Here is a 16,459-nt window from a genome sequence, read left to right on the forward strand (position 1 = left end):
AATTAAAAAGATTTTTTTGAATTTCGTTTTTTACAGGGAGATATCGAGGTTTAAACTTTCGAGAAAATAGAGTGAATTCAGTTGATTTTTTTCACCTTTTTTCGGAAATTTTGACTAAAATTTCGCCAATTTTGCTAAAATTTAATAAAATTTGTCAAGAAAATGTTGTTGATTTTATTTTTAAGGACAAAATATATTGTAGGCTATCTTTATTGTATTTTTTTGGTCACAAATTCCGGCTAAATATTTCACAAAATTCAGACATTTTCATCGAAAACAGCACGAAATAAGTATCTTTAGTCCACTCTGATTAAATTTGCAGGAACTGCACACCAAACACCACTAACACAATCTGTTTACACTGAAAACGGGGCTAATTTCACTTCAAATTTCGTTGAGAGTGCTCTGAAATTAAAACTTTGCCGTTTTTTGCTAACTCTATTCCTTGATTATCAAAAACGCAGCATTTATTTTTGATTTTTTAACTGACAAAATATCTATATCTATGACATTAGAACAATCAAATATTTCTAATGGAAAATCAACATTAGCAGGACTAGTTTTGTACCTATCTTAGACCGTTACAACCCAAAAACAATTCGGATTGTCATCAGTCGGTTTTTTATAAAAAAAAATTCGATAATTTCTTATATTAACTAAATAACAGAACCTTTAAAATCAAAGCTCACTAGTTATAAGTCCTATTGGCTTCCTAATAAGCTAAAAAATTATTTCATCTCTTTGATTGCCTGAAATCCTATGGTCGTTTTGACTTTTAAAATATTTGATTTTTAAATAAAAAACGGCTTATTGAACTTTGCCTCCATTTTTCTCTTAATTTGGTCAACTTGTAGCTTAGTGTCAGCAATCAACGAGTGTTCCTTCATTCTGCTGAATTCAAAACCAGTAATTATTGGGGTTTTACGCCTTAAGTTATGGTCTTCTGGCTTTGATACTACTAGATTTCAAAATTTTTAAAAAAATTTATAGGTATTTGACCATTTTTCATGTTTTCCAGTTTTGTCAAATTATCCCGTTATGAGTAGCTCATATATCATATTATTCGCGTTCAAATTAACGCACAATTGAGAATATTTAAATCCTTCAGGATATAGATTGTGGTTCTTTACCGCTTTGACTATACCTTCTCAAAGAATTTAATTGAATTTTTTAATTTTGTCCTCAACTGTCGTTTTTAATTTATCTTTTTAGTCGTATTTAATTTCCTGTACTATGACACAGTTTGATTGGTTTTTCATCCACTAGTGGAGGAGCCGGTAATCTGATATTAGAAGAATAATGATGGCTTTCATGACTTTGAAAACAATTGTTTTCCAAAAGAAAATACTTGAATTCGCAATTTTGTTCCTTTTATTTTCTGTTTGTTACCTCGTCTCGTTGTTTAAAGGTTATAAATGACATTTTTTCTGTCAAAGGAAGGTTTCAAAAGGGATTGGTGTCACATAATCTAATGTTTTTACAGAATTCGTTATGACTTTATTGGCTTCGACACGAGTTTTTCCCAAAAAAAGTAAATTATTTTTTGATCTTTGTCATATTTGACGTTTCTTTGTAGACGTAAGACATGTTCTGAATAATTGCAGATCTCAAGGGCCTCCTTGGGACAAATAAAGGAACCTATTCATTCTTTTCATTTTGTAGTGAAAATGGCTTTCATGTCTTTGGAAATAAATTTTTCTTCGAAAAAAAACAAGTATTATGTGATCTTGACTTTGTTCTTTTTTGTCCAATTGTAACCTAGTTTCATTAATGAGAGGTCACATGATACATTTCAAAGGAAGGCGTCAAAAGGGATTGGTGTCACAAAATCTAATGTTTTTAAAGAATTCTTTTTGACTTTACTGGCTTCCACACGGGTTTTTCACAAAAAATTAAATAAACTTTTGATTTCTCATATTTGACGTTCTCTTTGTAGACGTGAGACTTATTCTGGATAATTGCAGGTCTGAAGGGCTTCCTTTGGAAGAATGGACGAACCTATTCATATAATCATTTTGTAATTAATGGCCTTCATGTCTTTGGAAATAATTTTTTTTTCGAAAAAAACAAGTATTACATAATTTTGCATTTTTTTCATTTTGTCTAATTGTTACATAGTTTCAGTATAGAGCAGTCACATGAAAAATTAATGGTGTTTGACGGAGGTGCAATCAAACATAATTTGAGGGCCAAAGTATGGCTTTACGGCTTCGAAAGCATTTTCTGGCACGTTTTAATTGATTTTTTGTTTGCTGTCTATTTGTTCTTTTTGTTCTTTTTGTAACTGCATATAAAATTGAATACCGACAGTTCTTAATTCCCTTCTTTGGAAGCATTGGTAATTGTAAACCTATGGGATATTTTAGTTGATTCCTAATGGTTTTCATTACTTTGAAATTAATTGTTTTCTTGAAAAAAATTCAGTGAATTTTCTTACTTTAAAGTTTCTGTTCTTTTTTGTCTAATTGTTATCTAGCTTTATTATGAACTGGTGAATAACCATTTTTTTCGGGTTAGTTACAAGTTATTTTGTTTAGTTTCAGTTTTATCTGACGCTATTTTGACTTTGTTATTAAGTTTTGTTTTTTAAAACGGACATAAATTTTTTGATGTAATTAATGTTTGTTGTTGTTGTTTGATTTTGCCGTTCGTCTTCGCTCGCGTTCTTAATATCGGCATATCTCATCAATCTAATGCATCATTTTTTACTCCACGGAGTTCTTTGCTTTGGAGGCTATCTTTTCGTCCATACACCAGTTTTTTTGAAAAATACTTGAATTCTTGTGTTTCTGTCCTCATTTGGTCGACCTGGTTTATCTGTTCCTCATTTGGTCGACAATCATGCCAAAATTGTGGATGATCGGCGTCGGAACCTTATGTGCGATCGCACATTACCGAGCCTCCTTGTTAATCAAGAAGTAACTTGATACTTTGTGTAGATAAAAAAGGACCGGTATAAAACTTCTTCGGCAAATAATGTTATGTGTATTGCTCCTAATTTTTTTAAAAGAAAATTAAATTTATATTCAAAGTTTTTTTCCTTTAAGAATTTTCTGGCATCAAACTGATGTCAACAAATTCTCTTCATTTTTATTACTGTACTAAGTTATAGACCTTTTCATCAAAATTACAATCTTATGAGGATATCAAAAATGTTATCGAAATTTCCTATGAGATATCTTATTAGTATAATATTCAGAAAGAAGTTAATGATTTTCTACCGAGGTGCCATTTTTATCTCAGCTATTAAATTGATAAATGTGATCCTCGTGATATTTGTTTCGATCGTACAAAACAAAAGAATTCACGTTCATGCTAAACTGCAAGGAAGGACTGTAGTATTGTTGAGTCACACAAAGTGTTGTATTATAGAGCCAAACGTCATGGATATCACATAAAACCAAAAGAAATGTCATGGGAAAAATGTCAAAAATTTTTTTGTTTCATTAAAAAATTGTTGGTGAATAATAATCGACAAAGACTGGTGCTAAGATGGGATAGAGTCAGTGGAGAGAATTTACCAATAACTTAACAGAATATATTCATCAGTTTTTCCTGTGTATTTTATTTGTCTGACGAGAAAAATGTCTTTGATAAGTTTGTTTTCTTGTAAATAATTGTCTTTGCATATTCGATACAAGTTCATAAAGAGTTAATAATAATTAACAATAATTTCCTTTGATCACTAACATTGGGAGGCAAAGGTTCCTGACATTGAATTATTGTAGATTTAAACTTTTCGAATATCAGAAGGTCTTGATTAGTTTTAAAAGTAAGCCAATGAATGTTTTACAAAATTATCCCTACATAAAAGTACCTTTTGAAAATTCAATTGAAACAAATTTTAATAATTAACTATTCTGCTGAGAAAAAGGTTACTTATTAATTAAATCATAATTTTTAAACTTATTTTTGTTTTGGTTTTGCTGACATATTTAGCTTATCAAGAGTGTATAGAAGATTCAAGTTTTCATATCTACTTTTTTTGCAAAAACGGTTCCTAGCCTAGAATGAAAAAAACGGTAGGATTTTTTAATGGTAAGCGTCTCCTGCCGAGTTTTTCACTATTTGACACAACGTAAAGATGTCAACTGAAAACCAATTTTTTGGCAACTTAACAAGCAATTAAAAACTTTTAGCCTTTCTTATGTGAAACCCAATTTACCTAGAGCAGGTATTCAATCGAATTCCCATTGATTCTAGATAATCCTAATGGAGTTCGCAATCGACAAAGAGCTAGCTCAGTCTACGACAATTTTTTGGTTATGGGCACAGCTCAAGTAAACTCACTGAGAAAAAAAATGAACAAAACCCTTTACTTTTTGTTGAGAATGCCCGAAAAGAACGATGAATTTCCTCACATTTTCTTTTCCGATTTCTGAGCTACGCTCCGCTCTGCTGCGCCGTTGATTCCGACCAGCAGCCATGGCAGGAATGGCTCAAAAAGCAAATCTGGAAATTTTCATTTTCAGCAGTTTTGTTTATGAGAATGAATGAAGCAGTTTGTTGTATGTGCGTTTAGCGACCAATGATAATATTTAGCCGAGCTCCAAATTTAAACTAACTTCTATCAAGTCACATCATTGTCAACATTGCTGCCACAATTAGTTCTATCCTATTTTTTATTCAAAACAGTGATCTTTTCTCATTTCCATGTTAGTGTGGCACAACATGTAAGTGTGTTTTGTTTATCTAAATCTTTTTTATCTACTTTTCAAATCTAAATCAAAAATCTAATATGGAAAAAACTGCACAAAAAAATTTTGATTTAGCTGAGTTTTGGACATAAAAATGATTTTTAGGTAAAAAAAGCACAAGTTTGGAATTAAATGAAATTATTTTTTTTGATCAGACTGATTGAACAAACCTATTCGTTTTCACAAAACAAAATTATTTTGAATGCTTTATGCAAAATATTGGAGCATGCTTAATTTTATTATGACCAATGAGAACATATCTATCATATCCGATGGATTCTCTTAATTTATGAAAGTGTTGTCAACGCGTCGTTTTTTTACACATAATTTTGTTAAAAAAACTCAGTCAAACCATAAAATTTTTTCACTTTTGCATTGAAAAGAGTATATGTTTTATGTTTGTTATTTGATATTCGACATGCTGGTGAATTTCAAAGTGCTTTTGGTATAGAGTAGGATACCTTTCTCTGGGAAAATTTGTTTAGGATATGTTTTTTGTTTGTCAAATGAATTTTACTCAGACAAGATAATAAGGTTTTTTGCATAATAATTGACGGGCTCGAAGAATAAAATACTTCTCCTCTTCAAAATAGTTCATGCCTCAATATTTTTGAAAACATTTTTGGATTCAATATGTAAAATTAGTAAAGGGAAGTGTTAACCGACCAATTTTGATATACAGAGCATGATTAATCAAACAACAATATAAGCAGCAACTCTAGCAACTTTTTGAATTTGAACAAGATATCCTTTATTTCTTCATTAGGTATGCAGCTAAATTTTATCAAATTTGAAAATGTATGTTTCACCTAAATTTGTCATTATTTACTGTTTCAAGTTTTTTTTCACCAATAAAACTAATCTTTAGCGTTTTTTAGCTCAAATCGGCAAGCCATTTACCATGAGCAACAATGGAACCACAAAGAGTATTTGCGGTATTTGTGCCATAGAATCATCAAAATTATACCAATGCAACAGTTGTCACAATGGGAGTGGTGAAAATGGTTCCACGAATAAGCATATTTGCACCTTTTGCATCGGTTTTCATCTAAGATGCAACCACGATGTGAGGGATCAAAATGGTTGGAAACCATTGATATGTAACACTCACAAAATGTTGCAGAAAGAGTTTTGTGGCACTTGTGATGCTGCAGTTTGTTGGGGGTGCATGTCCGAACACAGTGAACATAAGTTTATCTCCCTGGATGATAGAGCTACAGATTTAAAGACAAAGGTATTTGAATCAATGAATGAACTAGAAAACGAAGAAAAACTTTTGACCGCAGCTAAGTGCGAAATTTTGGGTACAATTGAGAAGCATGAAGAAGAGCAGAAAATTCTTCGTGAAATATTCCTGTCTGAAGTTGAAAAATTAAAACAGGAAGGGTTGAAAACTATTGATGAAAACTGCACCATGATGGAGGAGTATCTGAAACATTTTGATGACGTAATGAAGTTTCAGCAGAAACTACGTGAGTTGCTTTCGGTATCCAATGACCATTTGATTCATCAGTTTCCATCAGTTGAAGAAAGACTGAAAAAAATTCGAACTGTGAGTGACAATATCAAGAAACACCAAAGCGCAGTCATTCTTTCCATAAACAACATTGCGAGCGATTCGAAAGAATTGCATACCTACGTTTCTCGAGATCTGAAATCTGTCCTCAGTGACCAAATCTGGCTTTGTTGGAAGTTTTGGGCAATTTGTCGAGTTTTTCAAGGAGGGGGGAACCTTTCGGTGGAAAATGTCACTTTCGACGGTTCTGGAACTGTTTCACGCCTGAATTGTAAAACCAAAGCATTCAATGAGCAAGTCGCTCACTGCTTCCCTGTCAATATCTATCTGAGCAAGATGAAAGTGTTAATTCTTACTATCAACAAATCCGCTTTTATCTTCAACCCCAATGAAGAAATTTTGACACTTTCGCCGTCCACGTCTTACCCCACAATGAAGGACTTCTTGCAGCCATATTATTTAGTGCAGCAAAACGATTTTCAAAATCCACATTGGTCATATTGGGAAGGAGGCGTGATTAAATTTACACATGATGCGACTTTTACTGTTCCGTGTGAAACTATTCCAAATGTCAGAATTGGACAGTGTTGCAATTATGAGTTGTGGTTATTTTTCATTCTGTCTGAAAACATTCTCATCGTGGTGGACACTCAGTACTCAAAATATAATAGAATTGAATTTCCCGAAATCGAGCGGATCAGTTGTGTATCGTATATGTACACAAATACGCTCTTCATTTTCGCTGCAGATGGAGAAACTTTTCATACAATGTCCTTGAGGCCAAACAGTCTCCAAGTCAGCAACAATGTGAAACACAACTGGAACAGTCAAACTAATCAAATTGCTGTCAGTGTTAACAATTACAACGGTAGCAATTACAGTTCCGTAAACTATGCAGTAACCAAATCAGAAAATCTTTCAAATCCCAAAGCAGCAGATCCTCAATATCCATACTTATTCAGAGTGGCTACAAGAAAATAAACAATAGATTAACAGTTGATGTGCGAGATGAAAAAACGCTATTTCCAAAATTACTGAAATTATAATTAAAAAAATGTATTTATATAGTATTAGTATCTATTTCATTCAAAGATGACGGTTTATTGTCCAATTACTGTTGCCGCATAATGCACACTTCAAATTATTATAACTGCTCACTTTTTATATTCGTGTTATATTGTGTCTTTCAGATTTTAAATTCTAGGCATATGTCCTTAAATAAGGAGTCCAAAGTTAAATGAGTAAAACAATTTTTAAATAATTTTTGTCAGATTTATAACTCAGTAGAGAGCTAAATCTTGTTCTGGACAGTTGACTACTCTAACTCTACACAAAGCGAACAGCTTCCCCAGGGAACTGAAACTTGGTACAAATGGATAAGAAAGATACTAAATCTTGGTAAATCTTGCCAAGATCTTGCCATGGTACTTACCTAGAAAACATCAAGATATGTACGAACTTGCAAGTTTTTTGCATGGCTCTCAAGAAACAAGATTTCCAAGAAAGATTAACCATGACATAGCAAAATATATCAATTAAAAAAAATTCAAAAGCACCAGAAAACAAGATGTAGCAGGAAATCATAAGATTAAGCAAAAATTATCACGAATGTCGGAAAATACTCCTCCCATAAGTTTACTAACCAAAAAATGAGCCGCTTTTTTGCCAGTATAATAAAATTTTTAAGTGGATGCTAGCACAGTATGTACATAGTAAACACCTTATAAGGACCGCCAACGTAAAGGCCCCCACTAAGGTCCAAAAAATCTGAAATTTGTAACATGACATAAGAAAAAAACAAGCGTTAAGAAAACAGGACAGCAAACACTGTTTAGATGTTGTTTTTCATGCCAAAAAAAAACACTACAAAAACCAGAACAAAAAAAAACACAAAAAATTGTTACCTAAGTTCAAACTCAGTTATTTTAATTAAACAGCAATTTCAGTTTGCACATCACTTCAAAACTTACGTGACTTGTCTTTTGATACGAACACTTTTTTCTATTTTCGGGAAATCTGATCTCTTTACAGATGGAATTTGAATTTGATTATTGAGACAAATTGAATTTTCTTTCGTTCTAAGTTCTTTGTTACTGAAATGTTTTGTCAGCGTGCTTCTGTTATTTCATTAGGCGATTTGAACATCATATAAAAAGAGTTTTATCAACTTATTCTATTTTATTTGACAAATCAAGACAAAAAAACAGAGTTCATTTTTTAGAAAAGCTTCATATTTTTAGATTTCAGCCATTGTTAAGATGTTGTTTTTGGCGTAATTCGCGCTTGATGTTTAATTCTTAATGAGACAAGAAGGCTCGGTAAAATGTGTTTGCAAATAATGTTCCAACCCCGCTCATCAAAAGTTTTGATTCGATTGTCTATCAGTTGATAAGAGAGAAAAATTTCAAAATAACAAATAGTATCCAAAAATAAGTTTTATTTTAGTTTTAGGAAATGTTTAAGACGCATAACAAAAAAATTGATAAAAAATGCCCCATCGGAGTTGCAATGATTCCTGCCCTTAAAAACCCTACGAAAAGCAGAACAAAAAACAACAAAATATGCTAACAGAGTTCAAACTCAATTTTTTTTTAAAATAAACTGCAATGTCAGATTGAATATCACTTCATAGCTCATGTGACCTGTCGCTTGATGCAAACATTTTTTCTGTTTTTGAGTAATCTAATTTTTTTGCAGAATGAATTGAATTTTTTTCAAACAAATTGATTTTTTATTTGTTCTAAACTGTTTGTTATCGAAATAACTTGTCACGGTACCTCTGGGAATTCACTAGGAGACTTGAACTTCCTATATAAAGCTTGTTATTTTTTTACTCTATTTTATTTGACTAATCAAGACAAAAAACAGAGTTCAATTTTTTGAAAAGACAATTATTATCAAGTTTCAACCGTTGTTTAGATGTTGTATTTGTCGTAGTTCGCGCTTGCTGTTTAATTCTTAATGAGACAAGAAAGCTCGTAAAATGCATTTGAAAATAAAGTTCCAACCCCGCCCATCAAATTTTTTGACTCATTTGTCTAACAGTGTTTAAAGTCAAAAATATTTCAAAAAGACTACAATTCGAAATTAACTGTAAATTGAGTTTTTAGAAAACTTTGCAACGAATACAAATCAATGAAAAAATAATGCCGCATCAAAATAATTTTCAAATTAATTAAAAGGTCACATTTCACATCACTTCAAAACTCACGTGATCTGTCTTTTGATGCGATTTTTTACATTTTCTACATTTGGGTAATCGAATCTTTTTTCAGTTTGAATTTGAATTTGCTTATTGAGACAAATTGAGTTTTCATTTGTGCCAAATTGTTCGTTATTGGAATACATTTCACAGTGCCTCTGTAAATTCATTATGAGATTTTTATTTCCTGTATAGAGCTTTTTTTCCTTTTTCTGTTTTATTTGATATATCAAGTTAAAAACAGAATTCAGTTTTGCAAAAAGATTCTTATTATTAAGCTTCAACCATTGTTTAGATGTTGCTTTTGTCGTAAATCGCGTTTGCTGTTTAATTATGAATGAGACGAGGAGGTTCAGTAAAATGCGTTTGCGCACATTGGTCCTATCCCGCTTATTGACAGTTTTTACTCCACTGTCTACCAGTTGTTAATGACAGAAAAATTCGGAAAAAAACTCAAGATCGAAAGTAATTGTAAATTGAGTTTTACGAAAAGTCTATGACGCATGCCAATAAATGGAAAAAACCATCTCAGTATCGGAGATTCAAAAATTCCGGCCATCAAAAAGACTACAAAAAGCAGAACAAAAAGCAAAAGAAAAGTTAACTTTATTCAGACTCAATTTTATTAAAATTAAACTTAAATGTCGACTTGATCATCACTTCAGAGTTCACTTGACCTGTGTTTTGATGCTAAGTTTTCATTATTTTCTATTTTCGGGTAATTTAATCTTTTTGCAGCTTACAGCTCACATTTGAATTTAATTTTTTAGATAAATTAAATATTTTTTGTTCAAAATTGTTTGCTATTGAAAAAAATTGGAGCTGCGCCTCTGTGAATTCATTAAGAGATTTGAACTTCCTTTTACAAAACTTTATATCCACTAATCTCTTTTATTTGAAAAATCAAGACAGAGAATTCAGTTTTTTGAAAGATTCTTATTATTAAGTATCAACCATGGTCTAGATGTTCTCTTTGTCGTAACTTGCGTTTGCTGTTCTATTCTTAACGAGACAAGGAATCTCTGTAAGGTGCGTTTGCAAAAAAAGTTCCAACCCCGCTCATCGACGGTTTTGACTCGGTTGTCAACCAGTTGATATTTAGAGAAAAAAATGTAAAAAGATACTTTTTCTTAGGTAAATGTTACTTGAGTTTTAAGATTTGTTTAAAACGCATACCAATAAATAACCGTCTCTCTATCCAATATGCAATGATTCCGGTCATTTAAAAAACAAAAAGACTACGAAAAGCAGAAACAAACAACAAAAACAATGAGTATTTTTCAAATTCTTTTTTTAAATTAAACTCAAATGTCAACTTGAACATCAATTCAAATCTCACGTGACCTGTCTTTTGTTGCTAACTTTATCTTTTTTTTATTTTTGGCTAATCTAATCTTTTGCAGCTTGAATTTGAACTTGATTTTTGTGCTAAATTGAAGTTTTTTTCGCTCTAAAATGTTGGCTAATGAAGTATTTTGGTAAGGTGCCTCTGTCAATTTATTAGGAGATTTGAACTTCCCTTTATAAATCTTTATAATCACTAATTCTATTTTATCTGAAAAATCAAGAGAAAAAGAGAATTCAGTGTTTTGAAAAAATATTTATTATTAAGTATCAACCCATTTTAAGATGTTGACCTTGACGAACCTCGCGTTTGCAGTTCTATTCTTTATGAGAAAAGGAGGCTCGATAAAATGCATTTGCACATATTGTTCTTGACCCGCTCATCGACAGTTTTGACTCCATTGTCTACCAGTTGTTATTGAGAGAATAATTCGAAAAAAGCACTACAGCTTGAAAGTTATTGTATCTTAAGTTTCATGAAACGTCTAGGACACATACCAATAAATCGAAAAAATCTGTCTCAAAATCGGAGATGCAATGATTCCAGCCATTAAAATTACTCCAAAAAGCAGAACAAAAAGCAACAGAAATGTTAACTTACTTTAATAATCAATTTTTAAATATAAACTTAAAAATCAACTTGCACAACACTTCAAGGCCAATTGACATAATTTTGAAGCAATTTTTTCTTTATTTTCTTTTTTTGGGTAATCTAATCTTTTTGCAGCTTGAATTTGAACTTGACTTTTGTAATAAACTGAATTTTTATTTGCACTAAATTGTTTACTATTGAAATACTTTGGCGCGGTGCCTCTGTGATTTCATTAAAAGATTTGAACTGCCTTTTATAAAACTTTATAATCACCAATTCTATTTTATTTAAAAAATCAAGGGAAAAAGAGATTTCAAGGTTTTGAAAAGATTCTTTATTTTAAGTCTCAAACATTGTTTAGATGGTGATTGTTTCGTAATTCGCGTTTGCTGTTCTATGCTTAATGAGACAAGAAGGTTCGGTAAAGTGCGTTTGCACCTAATGTTCCAACCCCGCTCATCGACGGTTTCGATTCGATTATCAACCAGTTGAAAGAGAGAAAACTTTTAAAAAAACTACGCTTCGAAAGTAAATGTAATCAAGTTTTAGGAATTGTTTAAAACGCATACCAATAAATGGAGAAAAACCATCTCAGTATCTGAGATGCATTGATTCCGGTCATTAAAAATACTACAAAAAGCAAAGCAAAAAAAACAGAAATGTTAATTTATTTCCAACTTATTTTTTTAAAAACAAATTAAATGTCAACTTGCACATCACTTCAAACCTCATTTGACCTGTATTTCGATAAAATTTTTTTTTCTATTTTCGGGTAATCTAATTTTTTTGCAGCTTGAATTTGAACTCAATTTTTGAGATAAATTGATTTTTTATTTGTTCTAAAGTAATCGCTATTGAAAAATTTTGCCACGGTGCCTCTGTAAATTCGAGATTTGAACTTCCTTTTATAAAACTTTATATCCACTAATTCTATTTTATTTGAGAAAGGAAAATAAAAACACATTTCTTTTTTTGAGAAGATTCTTATTATTAAATTTCAACGATTGTTTAGATATGGTTTTTTCGTGATTCGCGTTTGCTGTTCTATTCTAAATGAGAAAAGGAGGTTTCGTAAAACGCATTTGCACATAATGTTCCCACCTCGCTCATCGACGGCTTTGAATTGATTGTTTTAAATAAATAAGTATGAAAAGTAATTTTGAATGGAGTTTTAAGAATTGTCGAAAAGGTATGCCAATAAATGGAAAAAACTGTCTCACTATCTGAGATGCAAAGACAACGGCCAATAACTAGAAAAAAGACTACCAAAAGCAGAACAAAAAACAACAAAATATTGTGTAATTTCAAACTCTTTTTTTTTTAAATTAAACTTGAATGTCAACTTGCACGTCACTTCAAAGTTTAATTGACTTGTATTTTGATGAAAACTTTTCTTTATTTTATATGTTTGAGTAATCTAATCTTTTTGAAGCTTGAATTTCAACTTGATTATTGGGACAAATGGAATTTTTATTTGTTATTAATTATTTGCTTTTGAAATATTTTGGCACGGTGCATCTGTGAATTCATTAGGAGATTTGAACTTCCTTTTACAAAATTTTACTTTCAATATCAAGACAAAATTAGAATTCATTTTTTGAAAAGTTTCTTATTCTTAAGCTTGAATCATTGTTTAGATGTTGCTTTTTTTTGTAATTCGCGTTTGCTGATCTCTTCTTAATGACACAAGGAGGCTGGGTAAAGTGCGTTTGCACATATTGTTCCTACCCAGCTCATCGACAGTTTTGACTCCATTGTCTAGCAGTTGTTAATGAGAGAAATATTTGAAAAATCAACTACTGTTCGAAGATAATCTTAAATTATTTTTTAAGAAACGTCTAAAACGCATACTAATAAATGGAAAAAAATCGTCTCAGTAGCGGAGATGCAATGATTTTGGCCATTTAGAGACCACAAAAACAGAACGAAAAGCAACAGAAATGTGAACTCTTTTTTCAGACTCTTTTCTTAAATTCAACTTAAATTTCAACTTGCACATCACTTTAAAGCTCACTTGACATGTATTTTGTTACGAAATTTTATTTTTCTCTTTTCTTCGGGTAATCTAATGTTTTTGCAGCTTGAATTTGAACTTCATTTTTGAAATAAACTGATATTTTGTTTGTTCTAAAGTAATTGATATTGAAAAATGGGCACGATTTCTCTGTGAATTAATTAGGAGATTTGAACTTCCTTCTATAAAACTTTATATCCACTAAATCTTTTTTATTTGAAAAATCAAGACAGAGAATTCAGTTTTTTGAAAGATTCTTTATATTTAGTTTCAACCATTGTTTAGATGTTGTTTCTATCGTAATTAGCGTTTGCTGTTCCATTCTTAATAAGACAAAGAGGCTCTGTAAGTTGCGTTTGCACGTAAAGTTCCAACCCCGCTCATCGACGGTTGTGACTCGGTTGTCAACCAGTTGATATATAGAGAAAAAAAATTTAAAAAGATACTTTTTGAAAGTATTTGTTATTTGAGTTATAAGAATTGTTTAAGATGCATAACAAAAAATGGAGAAAAAAACCGTCTTTGTATCTGATATGCCTTGATTCTGGCCATTAAAAAACTAGAAGACTACAAAAAGCCCAACAAAAAACAACAAAAATATTGACTCATTTCAAACTCATTTTTTAAAAAATAAAATCAAATGTCAACTTGCACATCACTTCAAATCTCACGTGACTTGTCTTTTTTTATTTTATATTTTTGGGTAATCTAATCTTTCTGCAGCTTGAATTTGAATTAGCTCTATAAGACAATCTGAATCTTCATTTTTTTCTAATTTGTTTGTTGTTGGAATAATTGTCACGGTGCCTCTGTGAATTCATTGGGAGATGTGAACGTCCTATATCAAGCTTTTGATTCATTTATTCCATTTTATTTGACAAATCAAGACAAAAAAACGGAATTCAGTTTTTCGAAAAGATTCTTATCATTAATTTTCAACTTTTGTTCATATGTTGTTTTTGTCGTAATTGGCGTTTGCTGTTCTATTCTTAATGAGACAAGAAGGCTCAATAAACTGCGTTCCAACATAATGTTCCGACTCCGCTCGTCGACAGTTTTGACTCGATTGTCTACCTGTTGTTAAAGAGAGAAAATAAAAAAAAACAACTACTGTTCAAAATTAATTGCAAATTGAGTTTTATGAAATGTCTACGACGGATACCAATAAATGGAAAAGAAGCCGTCTCGGTATTTGGGATACAAAGATTCCTGCCATTAAAAAGACTACAAAAGCAGAACAATAAACAAAAAAACAATAACTAAGTTCATACCCATTTTTAAATAAAACTAAAATGCCAACTTGCACATCACTTCAAAACTCACGTGACCTGTCTTTTGAGTTTTTCTTAATTTTCTATTTTGGCGTCTTCCAATCTTTTTGCAGCTTGAACTTGAACTGGCTTATTGTGACAAATTGATTTTTCAATTGTTCTAAATTGTTTTTTATTGGATTATTTTGTGAAGATGACTCTGTGCAATCAGTAAGAGGTTTTAAATTCCTTAAAGCTTTCTGTTCACTTACTCTATTTGTTTCAATAAATCAAGAGAAAAAAACAGCATTCAGTTTTTCGAAAAGATTCTTATTATTAAGTTTCAACCAATATTTAGATGTTGTTTTCGTTGTAATTCGCGGTTGGTGCTCTATTCTTGATGAGACGAGGAGGCTTGGTAATGTGCGTTTCCACATAATATTCCAACTCCGCTTGTAGACAGTTTTGACTTGATTGTCTACCATTTTCTAAAGAAACAAAAATCCAAAAAAAAACTATTGTTGGATTGTAATTGACAATTGAGTTTTAAGAAGAGTGCAAAAACGCATTCCAACAAACGGAAACAAATGCTGTATCGGTATCGGAGATGCAATGTTTTGAACACTAGTTGTTTTGAAGCAAAAAATTGTACATCTATGAAAAAGACTGGGAAAGGAGTCGACAAAGAGAACAGAAGATCAATGCCTCAAAATAAATTTTTGAAAATAATTAATTTCGAAATTATTATATCCATTAGCAATCAATTGAAAATTTAAACTGGAAAAAATTTCTTAATGGTTAATTTCTTTTTTCTTTGATATTGTTTAGATATGGTTAATTACGAGTGTACATTGAACGACTCGTTGAGTTGTTTCTGGTGTTCTACGGTTAAGTCTCGTTGTTTCAAAAGTCAAATAACTAAGAGTAACAGTCCGTTTGTGCCGTATATTGCATAAATTATATTAAATGTGATATTGCGAGAATGTGAGGTTGCAGTAAACGATACATAACTTCAGCGCTTCTTGTTGTACTGCACTTTAATTGAACCAACAAATTTGAAATACTTTTTCTCAGCGCTTTTGAGTAACAAAAACTGCGAACGGCTGAAGACAAAGCTTTTTGCAGTCAACTTTACAGAATAGCAATTTCAGAATGACAGCTTTTTTATTGCCAGTTTTTTTTTCAAATTCGGTAAATATAAATCCAAAACGCCTTTTCATATTTAGTAAGTTTGAGGATAAAAATTTTACTTATAAAAAACCCAACTAGATTACAACAAGTTTTTTTACATTGAAGTTCTGGTTGAAAACGGTACTTCCCGCTACTTTATTTTCAGCTTAGTTGAACATTGCACAAAAGCTCCGAAGGTAGAAAAAGTAAACTTGAGCTAAACTTATGTCAATATTGTTGAAACTCAATTATCTCTGTTATTTTTTCTTAGCTCAAGCAAACGCAAATTTAAAATAAAACTAAGATTAATTGCCAATTCAACTATCTTTGGCAATCAACTTAAATTTCATGACAGTTATAGACTTTTTTCATATACTGCGATACTTGTAACTTTTGTTTCAATATAATTTTTCAATTTTTTTGTTTCATTAGAATCAAGTTGTACAGGATGATGCAATTATGATTGAAATAGAGGAGCACTTAAAATTTTCAGTCAGTCATTTCACAGAAATTGAAAGGGGAAGTCAATCTAAGGAGGGTTTTTCGTGTCCATTCCATTTGAGGGTAGCTCTCTCAATTTTGACATCCGATTGACTTAGCAAGTGCTCTTCGCATCGCTCCCATCATGAGATATATAGGTGCCTGGACTACCATTGTCACAGATCCATTCACCA

The 16,459-nt window shown here is 31.3% G+C and overlaps 1 protein-coding gene across 1 annotated transcript in view; it reads left to right on the top strand.

Annotated features, from left to right (window-relative positions):
• The window catches only part of LOC142349929 (uncharacterized), a 33,695-nt gene extending 26,329 nt beyond the window's left edge, over positions 1–7,366 (top strand). The window contains exon 2 of the mRNA XM_075401785.1: positions 5,576–7,366. Within this exon, the coding sequence (XP_075257900.1) occupies positions 5,599–7,194 (1,596 nt within the window). The 5' untranslated portion in view covers positions 5,576–5,598 and the 3' untranslated portion in view covers positions 7,195–7,366. The remainder of the gene's footprint in view (positions 1–5,575) is intronic.
• Positions 7,367–16,459: the final 9,093 nt, after the last annotated feature.

The sequence above is a fragment of the Convolutriloba macropyga genome, chromosome 11 (genome assembly GCF_964194025.1).
Source record: "Convolutriloba macropyga chromosome 11, txConMacr16.3, whole genome shotgun sequence".
Lineage (NCBI taxonomy): Eukaryota > Metazoa > Xenacoelomorpha > Acoela > Convolutidae > Convolutriloba > Convolutriloba macropyga.